Source organism: Ammodytes marinus (assembly GCF_949987685.1).
Source record: "Ammodytes marinus genome assembly, chromosome: 11".
Lineage (NCBI taxonomy): Eukaryota > Metazoa > Chordata > Actinopteri > Uranoscopiformes > Ammodytidae > Ammodytes > Ammodytes marinus.
Genome location: NC_137215.1, coordinates 10,065,860 through 10,092,230, shown reverse-complemented (window position 1 = coordinate 10,092,230; position 26,371 = coordinate 10,065,860). Strand labels below are relative to the sequence as shown.

At 40.0% G+C, this 26,371-nt stretch overlaps 2 protein-coding genes across 2 annotated transcripts in view; both read left to right on the top strand.

Moving 5' to 3' along the window:
• Positions 1 to 13,710: 13,710 nt before the first annotated feature.
• chrm3a (cholinergic receptor, muscarinic 3a) lies at positions 13,711 to 15,722 on the top strand (the record flags this gene model as incomplete). Its single annotated transcript, XM_080036522.1, has 1 exon — positions 13,711 to 15,722. The coding sequence occupies exon 1, from the start codon at positions 13,767 to 13,769 to the stop codon at positions 15,720 to 15,722; it is 1,956 nt and encodes a 651-aa protein (XP_079892648.1). The 5' UTR covers positions 13,711 to 13,766.
• Positions 15,723 to 22,563: 6,841 nt separating this feature from the next.
• The window catches only part of fmn2a (formin 2a), a gene marked incomplete at its 5' end in the record, with an annotated part of 39,113 nt that continues 35,305 nt past the window's right edge, over positions 22,564 to 26,371 (top strand). Inside the window, one exon of the mRNA XM_080037024.1 lies at positions 22,564 to 24,733. Coding sequence (XP_079893150.1) covers positions 22,564 to 24,733 — 2,170 coding nt within the window. The remainder of the gene's footprint in view (positions 24,734 to 26,371) is intronic.

Genomic DNA, 26,371 nt, shown 5'->3' with positions numbered 1-26,371 from the left:
GTTGTAGCCATGAGCGGTCATGTACATTTATTTGCTGGGAGTGGGCTCTTTCTCACATCTCCCTCCTGTGTTGGGATGTTTTCTGACAGACCAATAACAACAAGCCTTGGCGGCGAAAAACAATTGTCAGCGAGGCTTATCTATCACTCGTCTGTCGCCATTAGCATTCATGGTTCATTAAACAGCGAGCACCCAATATAAAATATAATTGCAGGCTATAAACTCTGTCATGGCACTCGACCATTGGCACCCATTGAACATCAGCATTAGGAAACATGAGTTGCCTCTGTTTCCCATGTGTGGACTGCAGGTTTATCGTAATATATTTAACCGATTTGATTTTTCTGGGGGTTTTTTGGTCAGGTTTTATTCCTTTTAACCTTCCTCTCGTGTTAGGGTCGCCAGCGACCCGTTTTGGTTTTCAAATGCATAAAAGAACCACTTACATTTTGTTTATTGCATCAAGATTTCTTGACTTTGTCAGGAACCTCTATTTCAACAAAATTAAAAAAATTAAAAATGTTTCACTTAATTATAAAATGCTCTGGTGGAAATTATAACACTGGTGGTGTTAGGGTCGTTTTCGACCCGGTTATAGAATAAGATGTAAAACACAATAACTAGAGCCAAAACTGAAATCATAAGTGCACTGTCAGCCAACACAATGACAGTTAGCTCCTCTCCCAATCATGTGAGCTCTGGGGGGGTTCTCATTTTGACTTGTTTTGCCCTCATACCTGCATAAAAGCGAAACAAACAGACGGGCATATCCAGACATGTGAGGTCCATTCAGTATAGAGTTGGTGACTTGCAGAGTGCACATCTCCTATTTACAGTATTCAGAAATGAGGAGATATACAGTGAGCCAAGTTCTGGATCATGTTTTTGGTGAAAATGGCCACCTGATTATAAAAATAAGAGGTGTTAGGTCTGCCGAAGCACTAAGGACAGAAAGATAAAAGTATTGTGCTTTACCTGCAAGAAATATCTCTGCAAAGAACACTAAAAGTGTTGCTCTTTGCCACACATCTGAACACACAACCAAACATATGCACACAGAGACTTTTACTCTGTTTTTTCTACTAGTTTTGGAACTAGTAATTGATTTCGATTGGTTTGATTTGTTGATTGGTTGTTGTTTATTTGACCTTACAAATCTATATTTTGTGTTGTGACTTGTTCTGGTTTTCATTGTGTGTTTGTGTAATGCTGAAATAAAAGTTTTTTTGCTGTTTTCTGAAATTAATATATATGGGTCGTAATTGACCAGTAACACCATAGATGTTAAAAAGGTCAATAATATTAATATGAAAAAATAAATAAAACAAATGTAGTTAAGAAATGTGTTCTCATACCCCCAAGTAATAATCAGGTAGCACAACAACCAAATATTTATTTATATGATTCTCTTGAGGTTCATTTTACAATTTTTTTTGTTGAAATTGTGGCGCATACTGACAAAAAAAAGGCCCAGCCTCCTACACCAAAAATATAATAAACAATATTTTCATGGATAAGGAAGCCTGACAAGGTAACCAAGAGATGAGAAACAAACTGGATGATAGATAATTGTTTTTAGTGTTTTTTACAGCTGATTTCAGACACGGGTCGAAACCGACCCGCTAACACCATGGATGGTAGCAGAAAGTTAACACAGGAGGAAGGTTAATGTGTAACATAAATTAACATGATACAAATAAACACTTTGGCAAAATTTGGCAAATCTTGATAACATTAATAGTAAGTTCATTTATCCCATCCCTGATAGATAAATAACAAAGTAACCTATTGCGTTTAAGAGTGCAGTTTCCTTTCATTCACACAAAACTGACTTTTGTTTTCTCTGTCTTGAAGTTTTCATTGAACATAAAGGCACATTTTTTTTCTGTTATTATTCTCATGATCCTTACTTTCACTTTTATCTGTATGCCCATGAATTGGTTTCCTAAAACATCAAATGCCAATGTTTTGCTCAATCTTAAACCTCTTCAACTAACATGGATAAGTTTGTAGTGCTGCCTAGGGCGAATTTGCATTTGTTCATATCCTCATATTTTTGGATTTACTTTTTATGGAGTCCCACTGTCTAAAATTAGCTTTGCATTACATATTTAAATTGGCTCTCTCTTCCCTTATATCCCTTTGCAAAAAATAATGACTTGTACTATTCCATGTACTCAACAACCAATCTTGTGTTCTGTACTCAATGAATAAAATATTAGTCATACTGAGAGGTCAGCAGAATTGTAATTCATAATACAAGGAATGTAAACACAATTGAAGTAATCCAGTAGGCCAAATAGTTCTTGTAAGATGCTGTGTTGGCAAGGGCATTAAATATTGATTTAAAAAAAATAAAGTCAGATGCAATCAATTCTGGTAAACTCAATCCAGTACATAACAACCTTCACAAATGATGTCTAAAATATTATGATGACACACGTGTAATAGAAAATGTAACACTGAGCTGAGCAATTTCGTGTATGGCAAATTGTGAATGAAGAAATGGCATTCTGTTTATCTGCATGTTCTGCTCACTTTAATTATGTGTGTGCATGCATGTGTGAAACAACCTTTTGCATCTGGAGCTGCTCAGCAGAAAACAAACTTTTTTAACTGAGATGGATAGATGGGACTACCGTGACTCCCCAAGAGAATTTAGGGAATCAAATTTGAAATCTATTTAAGGCTCCGGTGCCAGGTACAGTCACGCCACCTGAGTTGATATTATTGGATGAAATAGGATACACACCCACTGCCAAGTCGCTGTGTGTTCGTGGGGAAAGAAGCAGCAGCCGGAGGGAGCGGGAAAGGGGTGGCACGGCAACGTCTGAGTGAATGAGACAGAGGGGCAGCCAGAGGCATGTGTGTGTGTGTGTGTGTGTGTGTGTGTGTGTGTGTACTCTGCGTTTTCCTTTTTACTGCCACTGTTCGGGTTTGTAATGCACTTTGTTAACTGTATATGTTAAGACTGACTGCATCCGGCAGTAGAAGTGTTTGACCTGTATTATAACTAGTTGGATCATTTTCAAAAGTCCCTCATAACCACCTTGTTGACTCACTGCCCTCTCAAGTGTTTGAGCTCTGGCACCTGATGCTGTGTGTGTGTTTGCATGGCGGTAAGTGCCTTTGTGAAAAGAGAAGAGAGACAGAGTGCGTGGTAATACAGTCAACGTTTGTATGTGCTTGTGTGCGTGTGCCTTATGTAAGCATGGCTGCTCGTAGTACAGTATGTTTTGTGGGGGATACAAGCACACAGTAGAAATGTAGTCATGGTCTCTCCATAACCTGAAAAACCCTCTGTCCTCAGAAAAAGAGTCCCCGAGCAGAAGGCTTGACCAATTACATCTCCTCGCACATTTCCTAGCCTTCCCTACAATATCCCTCCATTACTATCCCGAGCCCCCTGCACACAACCCATTGCGAATGTTGCGCCCCAGTACAAAAAGACCCCTCTCCTCCTGCTCAAGCATGTTTACATAGGACTGAGTGTGTGTTTTTTCTCCCTCTCCGCCTCATTCGAGTGCCTGTTCAATAGACAGATGGTTGCACTGCCTTTTAAGGATTGATCGCAACAGCCTATCGCTTACATGTGTATAGTATCTGTGCAAGGTTGTATTCAAGTGCAGGAATGAGGAGCGAGGCAAAAGGGTCAGACTTGAAATTAGCCTCCCAAGTAACAACATTGTTCCCCCCAAAGCGCGGTATTTCATTGCTTGGATTCTGGGAATTGTTAGGAACGAACTGTCGCAGTGGCACATTTATTGCACAGGTTTTCTTTCTTTTTTCCCCCCTGCGGTGTTCCACTCTGACATCCACTCAGTCTGGTTTCAATGACAGTTACTTTTTTTGTTTTAAAAGACATGCAAGGTATAATAATAACAATTATTATTAATTGATGGGTTATAGCGCTTTATTGCAGAGGCACTCAAAGACGCTTTACAGGGTTCCTGGTTCAATTCGTTCACACACAGTCATACCGGTGGTAGTAAACTACGAGAGTAACCACAGCTGCCCTGGGGCAGACTGACGGAAGCGTGGCTGACATTCAGCGCCGACGGCCCCTCCGACCACCACCTCAAACATACAGTAATCATACACATTCACACAAGGCAAGGTGGGTGAAGTGTCTTGCCCAAGGACACAACAACCATGACACAGGTGGCCGGGCTCGAACCGCCAACCCTTGGATCGTTGGCCAACCCGCTTAACCACCAGAGCCACAGTCGCCCCAAAGGTATGCACTGGACCTCATCCAAGGTCCGACTTACAGTGAGAATGAATGAAAGGTTGACTTCAACCCGTCTCTGTGCTCAAGTGGCTGTAGCCTTTTTGCCTGACATATTCCTGAGCCATTCTCCCACTGTCTCTATGTTGCCACTCTCTTTCTCTAACCCTGTCTCTTGTGTTCACATACACACATACTACACAGGCATGCCTAAGTGTCTGAGAGTGTCATGTCTAAAGAGTTCCAGCAGCTTGTTACCAAGGCTGTCAAAAAGCACGGGTAGAGACCCACCACAGAGGAGTGGATGTGTGTGTGCGTGTGTGTGTGTGTGGGTGTACGTATGTGAGTGTGTGTGTGTGTGTTTGTGTGTGTGTGTGTGTGTGAAATCCCATGGGCGTCTAGCACTGGTCTGAAGCATAACAACATCCTACTCCTTCACTCCACTCACTTTTCCTCTCACACCTAGCTGCTGAAATACATCAGCTGAGGCTTATAACAAGAGGAAACACAACTCTAGAGCAGAAGCTTATACATTTAAGGCTGCTCGGAATAGATTAGTTTTTGCAATTACCCTCTGACACTTTTGACCAGAATCCAGTGAGTGTTAAAAAAACTGTTGGTAACTGTAATTAATCTTGTAGAATCATAATTCCTGCGGCAGCTATATATATTGGGCTTTAGCCATTTTACCATTTTGGTTTGCGAGCATTTGCTGAAAAGTGAAAGTGATACTATGGTTTCCTTGAGGAGGACAGTCTGTTTTTAAAGATACATTTAAACTGAACATCAATTTATTTAGTTTATTCGTCCAATAAGCTTGCTGGAGACCCTCTTGGCAGCTGAAGCATGATTCATGAACATCTATAGTTATCTTCTGGCAACTCAAAAGCACTCGGTTAGAGTTCGGGAGATCATGTCAAGTATTTCAAAACTGCAACCTGGTTGGACGTACAGTATGAACACTTTGTACAACCATCCATCCAGCTCAGTCCCTCCTCTGAGCCTTTGCTTCACTGTAGGAATGTTAAACTACTTCCTGTAGTGGGACAAAATGTTCCAGTGAAAGTAAATAATGACTGCAATTTATCTGCATATGAACATTGGATTTAGAGGAACAAAATGTATCAGTGATTTTTTTTTTTTAAATACCCTTAAAGAGTCTACAGTTAACTTTGTAAATAGTTGCACTGTCCCTTTACCTGCTGTTCGTACCACAAATCAGGTTTTGGCTCGATCCCATGCACAGCCATCACTGGCACACTGCATAACCTCTCACACTGATTATTATTTCACTTCCTCACATTGTTATTTTATCACACTAAGCTCCCGTCTCACTGCCGTCTGTTTATGGCTGCTGGTGCCAGTGTAAGCAGGACTCAAACACTCTGCTGCAGGATTGCAGCAAAAAAAAGGCCACCTCAATAAAAGCAGATCTCCTGGCTGCCCACGGTCATAAAGGAGAATAAACAAGGTTAGGCAGAATAATTATGCTGAGCTGCTTCCTGGTATTAAGGGACTTACGGGACTTCTTCCATTGTACAGTACAGACACAAGTCCTGTTTTTCTAGCTCGGCAGGCGGAACAGTTTACACTGTTCGCGTTTACATTTTCCACTCGAACAGCCATGTTCACGCTTTATGACTGAGGTATTGATATTTCCCGTAATGTACATACAGGTACATGTCTTTAACAAACATAGAGTTAGTGAATGACTGCATGTGCCATACATGGTCATGCCGGAAGATTTCTTCACTTCTTTAGAGAAGGTAGATCTGAACACACAGTTATGTCAATAACAATATGAAGACGTTTTAAAATGTAGTGTGGGATACATTTAATACGATGTCTCTTACGTAACATTTATGTAACAGTTCTCTCTGCGCAGGGCTAGGAAGTTAAAGTACGAAAACAAATACCAAATAAATAAATACATTTACTCAACTCTGGCACCTGGCCTCAGATGTGCCCTTTGTTGTATTATTTTTTCTAGCAGTTAGTTTCTGTTGGTCTGCCTGTCCACCACAGGTTCATGAGAGCATCTGTTCTGTGAGATTTGCTTTATTTAAAATGAGTGATCATCACAAAGAAAGTTAAAGCCCCTCACTCCGTCTATCTACCATCTCTGGTAATGACAATATGAAGATATGAAAACATGGATGATTACCCTGACGTCTATCAACACAATTTAAAAGCCTCCTTTGACCTCAGCAACCTTTATTCAATTACTAACTAGCATGAAAAAAATTATTGCCTCTGTGAATTGAAGAAGCATTAAAAATCTGACTACTTTAGTCTGACCATGTGCTCACATCAGCAGCAATAACCAACATAGTGATTAGATGTCATTCAATTCATTGTGCTGGGAGACAGACTGATGGCTGCTGCGAAGTCACTTTTTGTCACAGGAGGAGTTTGTGTTTTATGCAAATTAGAAGTGTCTAAAGGTAACGTTGGCTAACTGAGGGATAGATTTGTCCACATTGTTTCCCCGCTGCAAAATGTGTCTCTTTAGTGTGCTTGTATCAGTCACTGTAGTTTTTTTTTCTTAAATTTTTTTACATAATGATTCTATGTACACCTACAAGACAACATTAAAGAAACATGAAGGAAATGAGAAAAGAGATGTAGAAAGCAAAAAACGTAGTAAGTATAACTATATTAGCAAAAATATATATATTATTATATATATTATTAAAAGTATGTTAAACAAATACTGTTTAAACTCAGTTATTATTACATGTTGACCTAATCATTATGTATAACCACATTTATAAACATTCCTCACAAAACCCACACTATGCTTCTATTCCTTTATTTCATATAGGTATGTCCTGACTTGTCTCCTAAACAAATCTGCCATATTCACAGTAAACATTTGATACTGTAGAGAGAGAAAGGGTCTTGTCATCCAGTGCGATAAACAAACCATTATTCTTCTGGCTTTTTAATTTACCTTATCTTCTCGGCACATCCTCTAATGTTTGCTACTTGGGTGCAGAGAACCTTTCACGCACTGCCTGTGATAAGGGATGAATGGTTGGCTGCTTAAGGCGAGATTGACATTTCCCGTGGGTTGGCCTTACAGTGTTGAAGATGGGCCTTTCAGATATCTCTCATAAATTACATATTTAATGTTGGATGTGTCCTCGTCTGACTCTTGGCTCCTTGGTAACAGTAATTGCAAAGTCTGTGACACCTTCTTGGTAAATAATACAAATACCAAATACTGATACCACACAGACTGTATTTATACCAAAACCAAAATGTGAGTGTTGGTGCGATGTTAGTGTTGGGAACAAAGCAAATGTGTTAAGACAAACGTTGCTGCTAGATAACTCTACCAGTATTATTTAACATGATGCATCTAATCAAGGAGAGAGGGGGATGCCTCAAAGGCTTTTGTCTTTTAACCCAGAAGCCATTTAGATTTATCACACATAAAACAAAAAAAATTAAATGCCAAGCAATGTTTTTGTTTTATTTTCCTTTCTTCTCCTTCAAGAAGATTTTGATTAAATTGATGGTGACACAATTTAAAACATCAATATTTGATATTCATTTCCAGGTGATTATGATTTATTTAAAAAAAAATTAGGGTGATGAAGTTAAAATTAGTTATTCAATCGGGGTGCACTGTCATTTTAGGGACATTTACATTTATAAAATAGCACAGTCTTAAAAAAAGAAGTGGAAAGGGCTTTGCGGCAATTAGGAAAAAGCACACATCGTGTCAGTAAATAAAAAAAATAAAATTGAAGTAAAGCAATGGACAATTTCGGGTGTAATGTAATGTAATATCTGAAATAATTATATTGTAAAACTACAGCAACGTACTCTAATATTTTTGTTTTTGTAGATTACAGTGGGTTATATAATTTGTATTATTATTTTAATTATTTTATCATTATATTATATAAAAAAACTTCTGGGAAATGTAGCTGTCAGAATCTTATTGTAATTTAACATTGAAATTAGCTTGCAGCGATAGATATTATTTACGTTACCTCTGTGAAGTATCACATAGGGTAGCTCACAATGTTTCTTTCTTGACTCAATTCCTGCCATTGATTGAATAAGTGGCTGAGATGCGCTGATTGAACACAATTCCTCCAACTGCTTCTGAAGTTTATGGATTGTTGTCAGCCTCCATCGTCAGACACCGCCTTCAATTTATAGGCTTGTCCTTAAAGCCATCTTTTGTGTTGTCATATTTCTCACCGGGACAGGGCCATGCTGGTGGAAATCCTTGGTGAGCTGTGTCGTCATCTACAGGTTTCGCAGCCTTGGTTCATATTATGCCACAGTCACTTAAGATGTGCAGGAATGAAAATATGTGAACTTTGTCGACTTAGAGCATCACTCCTGCCAAGTAGGCACTACATGCTTGTTCTTGTCAGCAGTGAGTACCAGACAGATGGCCTTTGGCTGTTTCACAACCATTGCCACCATCTTCTGGCAGCAGCCCCGTCATGACCAGCTTTTGATAGATTGAACTCATCCTGTGGAACACTGAAGTCCCTTTTTTATGGCCAACACTACTGGACTGCACTACGTTATTAGAAACTTCATTTGTAATTTTAAATAATTTCTCTGCATATCTTTAACATCATTTTATCTGGCTGCATTTATATAACAACACTAGAAAATAAATACTTCACTATAATTGCTAACAGCATTTTCAACAATGCTATTTATTTCAATAGTGTATGACTTTTTTACGAAACACTGCAGTGATATAGAGCTTTGTGTTCAATAAGAATAGCACAGATTTACACAGTCCCACTTATATATACCACTGGCTTAGAGCAAACACTTCCCCCCGTATGGTCCTGGAGAAAACTGGATGTTTCAAGACATTTATGAGTCCACAACATGCGCAGTGAGAGTGTCTGTGATGTTTCCCTGGAGCACATGTCAGAAGTGTTGAGGAAAGAGCAACAGACTGCAGTTGAACCTCTACTATCTTCCTGTGCTTTGTGTGCTGCTGGAGGATGTACGATTTTATGAAAAAAAAGTAGGGATCTCACACAAAGCTTAGGAACGTTAGTATGCCTCTTGATGCACTCATTCATACCTATGCCGTATAGCAGAAGTGTACAAAATCCTTTTTTGTGGGCTATATGTAACATGAGCTCTTTCTATCTCTGGAAACATGTTTCAACATCTATTAATCTGTACCTACCTCCACCACATGTTTTCTCTCTACTACCTAGAAGGCTCATCTTGGTGTAATGAATAGGTATGTTTGTTGGTAATGGTTTTGTTATTTTTGTCATTTTGTCATTATTATTATCTATTCAATAATTACCATGTTAGCACACTACCTAGCCCATTTAGGAGTTGATTGATTCAAATATTGATATATTTGTTTGTAGTGTTTCCCATCTTCGCTTGTATACATGCTGCTCTGGTATTCAATGTGTGTGTGTTTGTGTTTGTGTGTGTGGCTGTGTGTTTGCATCTTAAGGTAATTAGGGTCAAATTGTGTAAAGATATTACTTGTATGCTTCCCAAGGTTATTGGCTGTTGAGTCATCACCTTGTTTTTCTAATTTAAGGATAGTGATATTAAGTAGATTATAGATTTGTATACAGACAGTTTGATCCACGGGGCAGACCACACAGTGTTTGTATTAATCTAGAGATGACTATACCTTCCTTTAATTCTATTTCTAACAAATGATACTGCAGTTGTAGCTCACGTCATCTTGGTGTAGTATTTGAAAATGTGAGATTCAATTTCTGCGTCAGGGGTGGTTTACTCCAAGACTGCCTTGCTCAATATGCAGTAATCGATAACTCCTCAGAGCAGTGTGCCTTGGGGCGCTTTTCGCCAGATCACATTTTAAAACTGAAACAGGCACCCTCCCTACTTTTTATGACCAGGATTAGGCATGTTTTTTCTTTGAGTGTAATCCTTGTTCATGCATCGACAAATCATTCAGCTTTGTGGGAAAGCAGTGGCTGTACTGAGATCATTTGGTTGATTGTTTTAGAAATGACACATTTTATGTAGATTGAAACATGAGACATAGGTGCTTTTAATACATGGACAGTTTTCCATGTTTGAAGTCCTTTATGTGCCCCTTACACTGCCTGTCTTCTTGCCACAAGGCATCAATCTGCATACCTTATAAAAAAGCAGTACTGCCCAGCCCATGATGGTAATCACAAAGCCATCACTTGCATCTGTTGGCTCCACTCAATATGTATGCATTCAGTTTGTAGTTTCTCTTTTGGAATTGCCAAGGCCTGACAACTCTATTTTTCGTCAGTCCAATCTGTTTTGAGTTTACGGCTGGGTCTAGTTCTGCCTTGTTTGTCAGCAGCCTCTTTTGTGTTCAACTGACTGTATACATATGTAAATAATTGCGAAAAAAATCAAGTTTGTAGAACAGCAACTTTTGGACTAAATAAATGATGTGGCACTGGGGGGGAATCCAAAGTGATAAAATTCAAATTACCCCAGCTTTAACCTTTATTAAAAAGTACTTTGCAACATGACTCATCCTCTCTGGACATCATCTGCCTGTATCACTGCCATGCTAGATTAGGTGCTGAAAATAGAAACCTGAAATGGCCTTTTATTAGTCACCAGATAATTTAGATGGATCCATGAACCCAGCTTGGATTGCACTGTCCCCAACCCTGGTAGAACAAATGTCAGGGAACACATGGCGTCACAAGTAAACAAGTATTGTTCTTGCTGCGTGTACCTAAAGCCATCACACCTATAGTATGTGTTCCAGAGTCACACTGGAGATGTAGGGCTCAGCATGGGCTTGGAGAGGGAGAAGGACACCGTGGCTTGATGCCTCTGGTTGTCAAAGGTCCACCTAGCATGCTCATGTTTGAAAAGGGATGTTGTTTTCATCTGAAAAGGCTTGATCAGTTATTCAGGGGGTAACAAATAACACAAAAAACACTTCCTCTGTTGTGCAGCCAGTTTCGGCTCCCAGGGGTCTGCAGATGTAAATAATGGTATTTAACGATTGCAAGCTAGCCACAGCAAGGCTTAATTGCTCCTTGTGTAAATATGTCAATGGTGTGCATGAACAATTGATTAAACGTGAACAACCAACAAACAGTATATTGACACATACAACATACAGTATATGTTCTATATTGTGTTTGACTGCATCCAAACCAAAAAGGCATATGTTTTCTCCAATGTGTTTAACTGACTTTATCTTGTCATTGGGTTGTCAGTTTGCTGTACATTATAAATTGTTGCGTCATAGGGGCACATTGAATTATCCTGTGACTCTCATTGAGGTAGAAACAGGTATGAGGACGTTCTGCCCTCCTCTGTCCTGCAAGCCTCCTCTGACTAATGTGCTGTTAGTTGTCTAATTTTCCTTTTCTGCATATTTAATATCAGTTTTTGTAATCTAATTTATCCATCCTGTGCTTAGGGCAAAATAAGCACTTGTAAAGCCCTTATCCATCCAAGTTTCCTTGTTCCAGATCTTCTTTACATTTGCTTTCACAGACATTGCTTTATGCTCAGAATGGATTTGTTTAGTTTTTCTTTTTTATTCATCTACATTTTTTTCCATGCAGATATACTGTAGATGTGTGACATGTAACATAAGTATGTATGAGTTGTGAGAGCATGGGGGATAGAAGAGCATCCTGATAAGAGTAGCAGTGTGTGTTCAGTGTCACTAACAGCTGTGAGTTGGTGTTGGCTACTGTGGTTCTTTAACAGCTCTGCGGGAGGTTTGAGATCCATTCAAGGCATAGGTCGAAAATCAGATACAAATCCCTTTGCTCGTGGGATAAAATAGTATGTGTGCAACTGTGGTTTTGTCTGGGCATGCTCTCATCGTGCTTACATCGGTTTTTAGCACATTTATTTGTCAGTACATTTGTTTGCATGGTGTGTGTGTGTGTGTGTGTGTGTGTGTGTGTGTGTGTGTGTTTGGATGGTTAGAGGGTGGTTATGTTCTTACTTGCCCCCATAATAACAAGTTGTTGTTTTTCTTCCCTTCACACTGGCTGGCTCAGGTTAGTGCTGAAAGTGGCACTTTGTGTAATATCTTTAAGTGTTAGTAAACAGTTAGCTAAGAAAGATCATTTGAAGTTAATCAGAACTTTGAACCTACATATATCTTAAAATAGTGCAACCTAACATTTGTGGTATGTGGATGTCATTAACTAGGCTGAGGCTCTAATCATGTCTGTTTTAATTAAGTTGGCAACTCTGCTTTCTACATGAATTTTGTGTTACTGCAGAAAATAAATGCAAAACCTTAAGAGCTACTTATAGTATACCTTTTTTTTCAAAGCAAACATTTTGTGTTCTGTGCTTGCTTTGTTTTTGACTTAAACACACATATCTATATCAATGCATCCAAATGCAACACCACAGTAATGAACAATAACGTTTGTACAGCAACATTTGAATTGGATAAAACATTCTTTACAAAATGGCTGTTTTTACCTCCTATTATGCAATTATCGAGAACTATTCGGACAAAAACAGCAGGGTGTTGCATTTATTGTTTGCATTTGTGAAGTGATCCCCAATCAAACAACAAGTTCATTCTCTTTGGATCACGCTGCCATTAGAGTACCACTTTTCTCTCTGCTCCACCGTTTTGTCAGGTTTTGTCTCTGCAAAGCTCTCTCTACCCAAAAATATCATATTTTCATCAAACTGACACTAAAAGCCTTTGTATTCAGACAGGATGAAATGCCAGAATACCTTCCAAGATCTTATAATGCTTCTTCAATACATTTATAATCTCTATTCTTCCAGGTTTCTTCAAACCGATACTTAACGTGTTGGATAATGCTGTAGCCTTGCTGGAGCCAGCAACATCACCAGTAACTTCACTCAGTCCTTGACTTGGCGTATGAACAGGTACCTGCTGTTTTCTGTCCTTTTCATATTTTGGAGAAAATCCATCAGCTCAGAGTTTGAGTGGTATTATTACAAAACACATGATTAGAACATTATTTTATCATGTACTATATGTTTGCTAAATTCTGAATAAAGATTAAGCATGTGAACACACCTGATCTGACTGGAGAAAACACCCCTCTCAAACATTTAATGTCATTAAAAGTGCATTCCCAACACAGTCATCTTTACAGCTAACCTAGATTACCTGTTGACATGTATTTGCAATTTACTGGCTGTCATAAAAGAACATGGGTGATTGCAGCCACTGGCTGTCTAGCCTTGTTTATTTCGGATGTCAAATTATAATTTAATATATGGGTTGCAATGCATTTACAGTGTGAAAACACATCTCTAAATTAAGTTATGAATGATTGTATAACAGGATAGGAGTAATATATGACACCCAGCTTGCTAAAATAGGTCTCTAGCCTCACCTACTGGATTTGTAAAGGAATGTCAGCTACTCATGTGTGCTTTCTCCATTTCATTCTCACTCTCACTCACTCCATTCCCCTCTTTCTACTTCTCCTTTTGTGCCAAGACCCTCCTCCTCCCTCTCTCTGTCCCTTCCTACCTCCTTTTTCCGTCTGTCTGTCTCTCTCTCTTCAGAATATGCCAGGACATAACAATGAGCTCAAACAGCACAGACCCTGGTCTCTTCTTGACTGCCAACACCTCACTCCCAGCAGCCGGAGCCTTCCCACAATCCAATGCTCTCCACCAAGGAGGAACTGGAGGATCCTCCTGGCTGTTTTTTCATGTGAACACCCTGGATGATAATTCCTCTTCCACCAGTAAACTCTTAAACCTCTCCTCAGAATCCCAAAATGGGACTGGAACCGGAGCCTATGATCCCTTGGGTGGCCACCCCTTGTGGCAGGTTGTCCTCATTGTGCTGCTGACAGGCATGCTGTCACTGGTCACAGTCATCGGCAACATCCTGGTAGTGGTATCCTTCAAGGTTAATCGCCAGCTAAAGACGGTCAATAACTACTTCCTGCTGAGCTTGGCTGTGGCTGACCTCATCATAGGGGTCATCTCCATGAACCTCTACACAGCCTATCTTGTGATGGGGTACTGGGCCATGGGAAACTGGGCCTGTGACCTGTGGCTGGCTATAGACTATGTGGCCAGCAATGCATCAGTAATGAACCTACTGGTCATCAGCTTTGACCGTTACTTTTCAGTCACCAGGCCTTTGACCTACCGGGCCAAACGGACCACAAAGCGAGCTGGGATCATGATCGGCCTTGCCTGGTTTGTTTCTCTTGTTCTGTGGGCCCCAGCAATCCTACTATGGCAGTATTTTGAGGGTAAAAGGACAGTACCCTCAGATCAATGCTACATTCAGTTCCTCTCAGAACCCACTATTACCCTCTTCACAGCCGTGGCGGCTTTCTATCTGCCTGTGACAATAATGAGTGTTCTCTACTGGCGCATTTACCTAGAGACCCAGAACCGTTCAAAGGAGTTACTTGGGTTACAGGGTTCAGGGGCACGTGGCGGGGCAGCTGGAAGAAATCGGAACGGTGGAAGTGAGAAAGCCCGCTTTGTCCATCAAACAGGAAGTGCTAGAAGTTGCAGCAGCTACGAACTGACAAGGTTGTCCAAAAGAAAAAGCACATGTCGAGAGATTGTTGGACGCTTCCACTGCTGGCCCGGGGTTCGTTCTTGGAGACCTGGTAGTACCCGGCAGGGGGAGGGGGATCCAGACCATAGCAGCAGTGACAGCTGGAACAACAATGATGCTGCTGCCTCACTGGACCACTCTGGGTCTTCAGAGGATGAGGATTGTGGTGGCAGGGAGATTATTACCCAGAGTCATGCTATTTTTTCTATTGTTCTCAGCCTGCCTGGGATCAAAGCTGCTGTCAACTCCCAACTCACCTCATCTGAAGATCTGGATGCAGCCTCAGAGGAGGATCCCCTCAGGGGAGCGGAGTACAGAGACAGCCTCTCAACGCTCAACACCAACGCCACTGTCCCCACGACTCCAGATGGAGCAAACGGTTCAGAGAAAAGCTACCATCAACACTTCTGCTCACGTAAGGTTCAATCAATGCCTACTATCCAGGCTACCTCTAGCCCAGGCTCTCTGGATGATCCCCCACATACTACCACCCCAGTCACGGATAGTACTACCACCAGCACCACCACTAAATCCCCTTCTGTTCAATTGTCCATCAAAGATGCAGCCATGGCCAAGCGTTTTGCAAGTCGAGCTCGGACTCAGATCACCAAAAGGAAGCGCATGTCCTTAGTGAAAGAGAAGAAGGCAGCTCAAACTCTCAGTGCCATCCTCTTTGCTTTCATCATCACATGGACACCTTACAACATTATGGTGTTGATAAATGCCTTCTGTAATGATGGCATCCCAGATACACTGTGGGCAGTAGGGTATTGGCTGTGCTATGTCAACAGCACAGTCAACCCAATGTGCTACGCCCTGTGCAACAAGACTTTCCGTACAACCTTTAAGATGATACTGCTCTGTCGCTGGGACCAGAAAAAAAGGAGGAAGCAACAGTACCAGCAGCGGCAGTCAGTGGTCTTCCACAGGAGGATTCCCAGAGAGTCCACGTAAAGGACAGAAAGTTTGGACGGTTGCTAACAAGGAATCAAAAGATTCAACAAAGGACAAGGAAAAGGAAGGCGTACTATCCATGTTCTTGTTCCTGTGGAGTGTATTTGCTTAGAGATTCTTTATGTGTTTCTCTGCTGGCATGTCAAGCACAGTAATCCTATGTGGTGAACTTGAGGTATGTGTTTGTGTTGGTGCATCCATTAAGCATTTCACGCCAGTAAACCTGAGGGGAAACGAACTGAATGGAACATAATAGAAAAGGGCTTTCAAATGTATTGCTGGAGAATTATTGAGGTACAATTGAAACAAGGCGGTAAAAGATATCTTTGACACAAGATTGGGGATTTCTTATCATTTATCTCTGTGGGTAGCTAGGTCTGTATTGTGCAAAGTGGTTTTGTATTCCAAACAAAACTGTGTGTCTGTAACACGTCACTGAAAGCCAAGACAAAAAAAACATTTTCACAGTCTTGAACATTGTACTGATGTGACCTGCCGTCCTCTTGACTGGCATGTGTTTTTATTAAAACTTCTGTACATTGCCTTTCTACATGGATATAACTTTCCCGTGTCTGGTGGAATATAAAACTTTATTCAAAGTGTGTCCTTACTTTCAGTCAACAGGGATCTGATGTGTTATTTTTGTAATATTCATGTTTGGTTTTCTAGATACTCCTGAGATTTTGAGCCAGTCTGAAAATAAGTTTAATAAGAGTTGTGGATATTCTGTGTGGCACCACAGTCATTGAACTGCTGTTTTGTTCAATGTGATTGTTGTAGTTTTTATGGTGGAGACAATGAGTACATTGGTTGTGTTTTATGTACTTACTCCGTCACAAATAGTGATTATACAGTGCTGATATTCTGTTTGTGTATGTTTGGACATTTCTGACTTAATACACAATAATTGATTGCACACACAACGATTTCCATTTATAAAGATGTGTGTTTTTGATGTTAGACTATCTTTTACATTTCTACAAAATGATACATGTAACTTTTTATAGGAGTCCACCCATCTTTGATATATATATATATATATATATATATATATATATATATATATATATATATATATATATATATATATATATATATATATATATATATATATATATATATAAGAGCAACGGCAGCCTCTAGTGGCTTGAGAAAAAAATGTTGTCCAGGCTGTATAACTTCTCTTCTACAATACAGTATCACAATCTTATTCTGCCAAAATGAAGACAAAACTTGTCCAAAATCATTGAAGGTGCCACATTTTAACTTCATGAGATAACTTTTTTTAATTTTCTTATTATTTATAGTAAAGTTTTTCTTCTTGAAAAATATCATCAAGACTCACAGTTACTGATTTGTAAAGAGAATCTATATTTTTTGTGGTTTCTAGTATCAGGTTCTTTAAAGCTGGCGAACACAACACACCAACAAAAGTCAGCATAAAGATGCCAACTAAGGGAAGTAACTATTTTATTTGATTTCTTTATGTAATGCATGTTATTTTATCCTTCTCTTAAGTACATGACTTTTACAACATTGCCACACCCAAATCTTGAAGATTGTGCAAAAAGTATTGGAGGCAATGGACAAAGTGTACTATGACAACAGACATACTGAAGAATGTTTGTGTTGGATTTGTTGGATACAATGGTCACACAGTAGATAATGGTTTGTTGGTGTGCTGTATGCAAAAAAAAATATTCCTGGCTGTCATCGGTGGATTTTTGTCTGCTTTCAACACAATGTGCTCCAGTGTCATAATACATTCTTACTTAAATATATGGAACGTAAACTACCGAAATGGCAACACAAACATTTTGTTACAATTCAAGTATTCCAATCACACTCATATTTTAAGTCAATAAACAAAAAAAATACTTTTTGACAGAATGTTTGTGTTTTTTGTGTTCCAGCTCATGATTGTGTCGTATTCACATATGTTGCACTATCTACCCAGCAATGCATGGTCTCACTGACACCTGTACTCACCTGTTTTAGGGTGTATTCACGCATGGAAAGTCCGTTAGTTCACTTGCTTTGGTCCAGACCAAATAGAATTTGGATTTTTTTTTTTGGTGTGGTTCACTTTCATATTGCCCCTTTTGCAAGTGAACCAGCATTACGAAGCAAAACCACACGTGATCTGAGGTCATTCATTCATTGGACAGACATTCTGGGGTGGAGAGAAGCAGGAAGAACAAAGTAAAAACTGCGAATTTATCATTGATATAATATGGGGTTAAAAATAATAAAAAGGCCTACATCTAGCCTATAAATAAAGAAGAAAAACATCAAATTATTGTTGTTTCATATGGTTATAATATGTAGCCCTATGACAATGCCACGTTATGTGGCTTCTAGCCTACGATGTGAAACATAATTTTTACTGTATTTTTGCTGCTGGACGCGCGGCTCGCGTGAAGAATAGGCTCAAACTGAAACACAGCTGATTAAGCTCTGTATCAGCTGGGTGTCAGTTCGGCGCAGTTCAGCACCAAGGGGACAGTATTGACGGTCCCATTGGGAAGAACAATAAAAACACACACTTCATGCAAAGCACAGCGTGAACCTGTTGGCACTGTAGGCTACGGGAGACGCTCCTCTCCATCTGATCGCTGAACATATCAGCATGTGTATGCCGCACGTGTCATTATCAAATGTAATATTTTCGCTCGGGGCTCCCGGTCAAACCACAACTAATCTTCCTAACAATGGCGACAACAACACTTTCCCATAATGTGAAGCTGATGGCGATTTATTAAAAAAGAAAAGAAAGAAAAGGCGCAGTGCTTCCTGCAATTGGGTCGGATCGAGTCCGGCCAAATTCACACCACAAACGAACTGCAGCAGAGTGCGTTTCGAAGCGCACCGAGACTACCTCTTCAGCTGGGTCTCGGAGCGTTTGTTTGGTCCGCCCCCGAGTGCGATTGCTGTATTCACACCTGTCCGAAAGATGCACACCGAAGGTGGAAGTGCACCTGAGTTCGTTTCAACCGAACTAAACACAGCATGTGTGAATACACCCTGTATTCACACATGTGTGAATTTGGCCGGACTTGATCCGACCCAATTGCAGGAAGCACTGTGCCTTTTCTTTTTTAATAAATCGCTGTCAGCTTCACATTATAGGAAAGTGTTGTTGTCGCCATTGTTAGGAAGATTAGTTGTGGTTTGACCGGGAGCCCCGAGTCAAACCGAACTCGCGCCGAACTCACACCCAGCTGACACACGGCTAATTCAGCTGTGTCAGCTTGAGCCTATTCCTCGCGAGCCGCGCGTCCAGCAGCAAAAACACAGTAAATATTATGTTTCACATCGTATAGGCTACAAGCCACACATTGACACAGGCCTACATATTATAACCATATGAAACAACACTAATTTGATGTTTTTTTAAATTTTATTTATAGGCTAGATGTTGGCCTATTTATTTATTTATTTATTATTTTTAACCCCATATCGTATCAGTTATATATTTCGCAGTTTTTACTTCGTTTTACCTGCTTCTCTCCACCCCAGAATGTCTGTCCAATGAATGAATGACCTCAGATCACGTGTGGTTTTGCTTCGTGATGCTGGTTCACTTGCAAAAGGGGCAATATGAAAGTGGACCACACCAAACAAAAAAAATCTAAACTCTATTTGGTCTGGACCAAAGCAAGTGAACTAGCGGACTTTCCCAGTGTGAATACACCCTTAGTCACCTGTTTTATACTGCATCCCCTGAGTACAATACTGTTTTGAGTCATATGTTATTATTTATTCTATATCAGCTATGAAAAGAAATATTATACTATTAGACAGTTTCTTAAAAGACCCATTAAGTGCAAGTTATTTAATTTAATTGCCAGCATACGATCCCACAATCCTAGATCAACTGTGCAATTTGAATGTAGTTGAACATGTTCACTGGTTGTTGTTGTTATGGTTGCCATTGTTTTGAAGAAATCAGTTACAACATGTTACTTGTAAGAATTGCAAAATTTAAATGTTTGCTTTTTCAATTAAAATTATCTTTAATACATTATCACCAGCAACGTCATTACTCATTAATATGTTTGACCATATTATGTTAGTAGGACCCTTGGTCATTATGCAGTACAGCTGTAGTGGTCATTTCCTGCCCTTGAAAATTTTCTTGAGAGTATAACATGATGTAATAACTTTATAAGTATTCCTGCTGAATATAATAATCTCAAATACAGTCTTTGTGATTATGACAGAAGAACATATATATAAATATGTATATTGGCTTATCCATTCAGCTTGCAGATTTTTTTCAGTTTGCTTTAGTAACTACTACATAGTTATGCATTACCTACTACATAGTTTGTTTAAGTAACTACAGCATAGTTATGCATTACTTTTTTTTAAGGAACTACTGCATAGTTTTTGTAGTATCTACTGCATAGTAGGTAATACATAACTATGCAGTAGTTACTAAAAAAAACTATGTAGTAGGTAATGCATAACTATGTAGTGATTACTAAAACAAACTTTAGAAAAACTATGTAGAAGTTAATGCATAACTATGTAGTAGTTACTAAAAAATTATGCAGTGGTAACTAAAAACAACTATTTAGTAGGTAATGCATAACCATGTAGTTGTTAATTTTTTTAAAACTATGTAGTAGGTTATGCATAACTATGCAGTAATTACTAAAAATAAATAAAAAAAAACACAAGATTGGTCAGTGGTTACAAAAAATGCATAACCATGCAGTAGAGTTACAAAAAAAGGTAATAAAATACTATTACTAAAAAACTATGCAGTGGTAACTAAAAAAAACTGTGTAGTAGGTAATGCATAACTATGTAGTAGTTACTAAAAATATTTTAAAAAACTATGTAGTAGGTAATACATACAATAGTTACTAAAAAAAGATAAAAAAAATATGTAGTAGGTTATGCATAACTATGCAGTAGTTACTAAAATAAACAGATAGTAGGTAATGCATACCTATGTAGTAGTTACTAAAAAAACTAAACAAAAAAAATATGTAGTAGGTAAGGCATAACTATTCAGTAGTTTTTTAAAAAACTCGATGTAGTAGTTACTAAAAAAAATAGAAAATGTGTAGTAACTACAATGTTGTGTACCTTATTGTAACGTGTTACCTGCACCAAACCAAAAGTAGAAAATGCTGATCAGCTTGATATCACGTCTGCGGGTGGAGGCTTTTGTTTTAATTTCAGTTAAAAATTATTCCTGCATCACTGTCTGACCCTACCATGACATTGGCCTGGAGTGTGTCATTTCCACCAGAAACTAAATAAACACAAGATTGGTCTGTGACTTTGACTGCACAGTTCTGCTTGTTCCCGTGATGAGGTCTGATTAAATTGGTGAGGGGAGTCTCAGACAGTGCTAATGGGGAGATGGCCATGGAGACCAGGCATGTGATAAGGAAAATACCAACTTCATGTGACCCATTGCTAAGGAGCGGCTCATAGGCGAGGACAAACAACCATTTGTGTTGTTTTCTTCAGTCAGTGCTGAACCATAAGGAGAATCCAGCAGTCAGGCAAGTACCCTCTCATTTATAATATGTTACAGATCTATATTAGTAATGAAGGTTTATCCATGTGATTGTTCATCGTTTCAGATATTGTTATATGTTAATAATAAATAATGCAAAATGTACTCGTGTTGCAAAATGATAACATTATGTCTGTTGGGTTTGATCAAGAGCCAACCAACATCAATTACTCAAGTAGACTAATTGACTTATTTAAGTATTTGGATGAATGTGTGAGATGATATGTTTTTCTTTTTATTAGAATCCCCATTCAAGAATGTGTATGTTGTTTATTTACTTATTTGTGTTTTGATTTCAGCCGCTCAATTTGCATAGTTATCGGTACTCTATACGACTTACTGTTGACTCTTTAATTTAGAGAAGAAATCCTTTGAAGAAGTGTTAAATGGCTCAAATACAATATGTCTGTACCACACCCATATGCATTGTCAATACTCAAGAATGCCTTAAAGGCCTACTTCACCGGTTTGAATATGAAGGTGTATTGAATTCTGAGATCCTATGTAGTATAAATGTGATATCACAGAAAGAGAAATATAGGGTTAAAAAAAACTTACTTTGTAAATATTACTGTGATGTCTTTTACTGGGACATCACAGTAATATTTACAAAGTACGTTTTTTTTAACCCTATATTTCTCTTTCTGTGATGTCACGAGAAAGAGAAATATAGGGTTAAAAAAACACTCTTTCTTCCTTTTCTCAGGCTAGGATGAACCGATTTTAATTTTTTTTGCACATTTATACTACATAGGATCTCAGAATTCAATACAACTTCATATTCAAACCGGTGAAGTAGGCCTTTAAGGCAGGCCAACAAACATGCGTCATTTTAAAGATTTCCACTGTAGCTCTTCAGAGAATATAACTGTAGAAACATGTCACCTGAGAACATCTTATCATGAATTGGAATTTTTGACAACAAATGAATAAAAAATAAAGTATCAATAAATCCAACCAAAAAATGTTTTCTTCAAAGTGCAGAAACATGAACTCAAATCAAATGATGTGATTTGATGTGATGTTTTTTTTTTCAAGAATCAAAACGAGGGAAACAGTTCATTATTATTATATACTGTATTCTGTGTATTGTATTCTGTGTATACTGTATATAATGATGAACACACACTGCATGGTAACAAGAGACATGTATCTCATGACTCCACTGAGGAAAGATTGCTTGTTCTCTACCATTGCAAAGCTACGTTTAAACATAAAATGAAGGCAATTTTAACTTGTTCTTTTCCTGTACTTCAGCCTGTCTAGATCTTATCCCACTTGGATTACGCCACAGTGGTCAGGATGCAGACTATTAAGACAGTGGAGACCCAAGTGCCCTTTCTGAAAGAGAGTTTCTTCACTACAACTTTCAAAGGCAGGAGGAAGAGCAGTGTAACCAACATCCTTCGTAAACAACAGCACTCACTCCTAACTCAACAACCCCAGCAACAACAAAGCATTTTAGAGCAGGGGCATCCCAAGCATTTTCTTTCCCCTTCAGCTGAAAATGGACAAGAGCAGAGCAGACATCAGAGACTCGCTCGCTCGACCAGCAGCCCGTTATGCAAGACGGCAGAGCGCGCAAGAGCAGATGGGGAAAAAGAGGAGGGGCTAAAAGAGAGAAAGGATCAGAGAGTCAGTGAGGCTGTGCAGGGAAGGGGGGGAGAGCACGGACTGAGTGGAAGTGAGCCCGCGGCTGTTAGTGCCAGTCTCCTCCTCCTTTCATCATCAACAGCATCAGCGGAGCAGGGGGAGGCAGCATCATTCTCACAGCTCCCTTCAACTGTGATAGTGAGACAGCAGGGATTAGACAACAACACAGAACAGTCAGTAGTAGCTCAGGAGGAAGCCCATCATGCCCAGCCTCGACCCCAGCAGTATGGCCTGTTAGCCAAGGGTGTCCGCCTGCTCAGGAACATGGGAAACCAGGAAACAAAGCACAAGAAAGGAGGCGGAAGTGGTGGGGCAGCAGGGGATATCTCCTGTGATGCTGATGCTGATGGGAGGGAAGTGGACAAAAAATCAAAGAAGTCCCATAATAAGATAAGTAAAGGAGGAGGAGAACATAGTGCTAAGAAGAAATCGAAGTCAGAGTCTAAAGGTTCTGTCTTTTCGGGCATGAGGATCAGGAAGAGCATATCAAAGGTGAAAGGGTTGTCTAAGGATGATGTGTTGGAAGCTGAGAGGCCAGAACTCTTTGCAAAAGCAGGTCGCAAGCCCAGTGCAGAAGCGAGCCTGTCAGCTGATGACATGGGCATGCTATCAGATGTCGAGGGGGATCTAAACGGCTTGACAGCGGCCAGTCACCACTGTGGACTGGATGAAGTTGACCGGAAAACCAGCTCAGAGTCGGATGCTGACCTTTATAGTTTTCACTCAGCTGCAGCTGAAAATGAAGACCTGCTCTCTGACATCCAGCAGGCCATAAAAGACCAACGAGTGACCAGTGACGGGACACTAGAAATGGTGGCTGGCCACTTGTCTGAATGGTCAACCTCTGAGGGGAACAAAGCACACGAAAATGTATTTAATCTGGATAAGGAAAATTTGTCCAGCAATGTTGCTAGTGAAAGTCTGCCTCAAGAAGTAAGCGCAAGGTGTACAACATTGGACGAAAGCTGTAGCATATCAAGACATTCTTCTGGTCCAGGGTCCCTGAGTGGGAGTGGTCCACCATCTTCAGCCCCAGACACAGAGAGAAGCAGTGGCAGCCTCTTCCCAAAGACTACCAGCACGTACAGCTTCCCTGACACTGCAACCACCACCACCTCATATGAGAGTGCGGAGGAGCCCCAGGATGACCAGGAAAACCTAGTTCTGCACCCACTTAAGTGTCAACATAATTGGTCTGAAGGGAGCAAAAACACATGTGTGCCATATGTCTGCTTGGATCCCATGGTGGAAGGGGCAGGGCCGATGGGGTGTCACCGGAGTGCCAGCAGCATGGACCTGTCCACTGGGAGGGGGGAGGAAGAGGAAACTGGGAGACGAAACTTCTTGTCCTTGACAAGGAGGAAGAGTAGCTTGTCCTTCAGCCAGCTCACAGCAGACGGCCCCCTTGGTTCTCAGCATAGACGGACTTCCTCCAACACGACCTCCACTGTCAAACTCTACCCTCCAGTCCACCCCTCCTATGTTAAGACCACCACAAGGCAGCTCACATCTCCCGTTGGCTCCCCCATCACCAGCCCCAATGTGCCCAGGAAAACAGTGGATTCCAGCAGTGCCCAGGGGTTTAGGAGGCACAAGCAGAGGTCCAGCTCCATTGCCGGGCCCATTGGGGTGTCTGTCGACTGGTTCACAGAGCTGGATGAGCAAAGTGGGAGGCAGGGTGGGGGGGCCAAATTCCCAGAGCAGGAGACAACAGAGAAGAGTTACACAGGTGGTGGGTTCTGGACACTGGGATCCAGAAGAGCACATCATGGACGGAAAACATCTACTACCACAGTACCCTACCTGGATGTCTTCTCTGGTGAGTCCCATACATTACACAAGTAACTGAACTGTTGTCACACATTAAACTCAACCCGAAAGGTGCTGTTAATAGAATATAGATTGGACTTTTAGTGTAGACTTCCTCTGTGATTAATGCCCGTCCAAATTAATCCATTAGCAGTATAACACTATATCTTGGTCCATATTGGCATTCAGGAAGACATTGTGATGCCAGTAGTAGTGGTGGGTTGATTATATAAACTTCATGAACCGCACGTGTCTAATTTTAACTCTACAGTGATGGCATCCTATCTACATACAGTATGTAAGAGTAAGTGAGAGAGAGAGAGAGAGAGAGAGAGAGAGAGAGTAGAGATATTTTCGTGTGAACCAGGTGAAAGTAGCCTGTTTACATTTTGAAGAAATTGGACTATACTTGGATGTGGCTGGCAATGGATAGAGAGGAGGCAAGAGGTCCATCACAGAGGAAGTATTGAATAAAGGGAAAGAAAAGATCAAGAATGAAATAGTCTCCATGACCCAATACATCAGGTTGATGTCACAGCCCTGCAATACAGATCAAACCTGCATAGTAATCTGTGAGCTAAAGACCGTATAAGTAAATCGTATTTAAAAAAAGAGAAGCAAACAGCAATGTTAGTCCCTTTTGATACTTTTAGAAATGCCTTAGCTTGCCTCTTTGTGAAATGCAAGCCAGTTTGTTACCTCTGTTAAAAGGTTACTACTGAAGACCCAATCTTTCCAAGTATGTCACAAATATTTAGTCTCATAAAAAAAAGATATGCTAAGTAGTTTCCTTTAAAAGAAAAAGGGGCACTGTAGCCTCCAGCAAGTGTAACTCAAATAGGAATAATGTTGCATTTGTTGCAGACTATTTTTTATCAGCTGTGTATGTGGGAAAGTAATTTAAAACTGATCCCACATTTGAAGTAATTAATGGCACCCAGTGCAGGGTTAAAATATTTGTTTGTCCATCATTTATTAGGGGGCCAAGCCCGAGCAGGAGCTGGGACCGCGTTTTGTTTCTGGGAATACCCATAGAGCCGGATTTGACCCCTATTTGTTTGGCTACAACCCCTGTCCCTATTTGAGATTAGGTTGTTATGTAATGGTATTGTGGAATCATTATGGTAATTGCTTGGTGATTTAAAGTCTAATGACTTACAAATGATCACATTATGCAAAGCATCGCATTGGGAATACAAAGGATATGAATGAAAAATACAATCTACAAGCTCATAAAAGCCTCCTTCTGATAAAACAATGCCACTCTGTTCTCCTTTCTATTGTGGTGCATTTTCAAGAGCTCAGCTGCTCTCCTCTGTCTGCCCCTGTGCTCATAAATCAGACGACCGAATGACAACCCTGCCACCCACCCAGGGCGATGCCAGCCTCTGATTCCATGCCCACTCACTCACACACAAACACACACACACACACACACACACACACACACACACACACACACACACACACGTACACACACACACACATGCACACATGTTAACGCTAAACCAAAGTGACAGTTTATCTGCATGACAAAAATAAGTCATGATATGAAATCCATTCACATTTCATCAGGTGAACTTACTGTAGCCAAACAATGGAGGTGCATTACCAAATACCCATTAACATCAACATTTGACATGTGGCA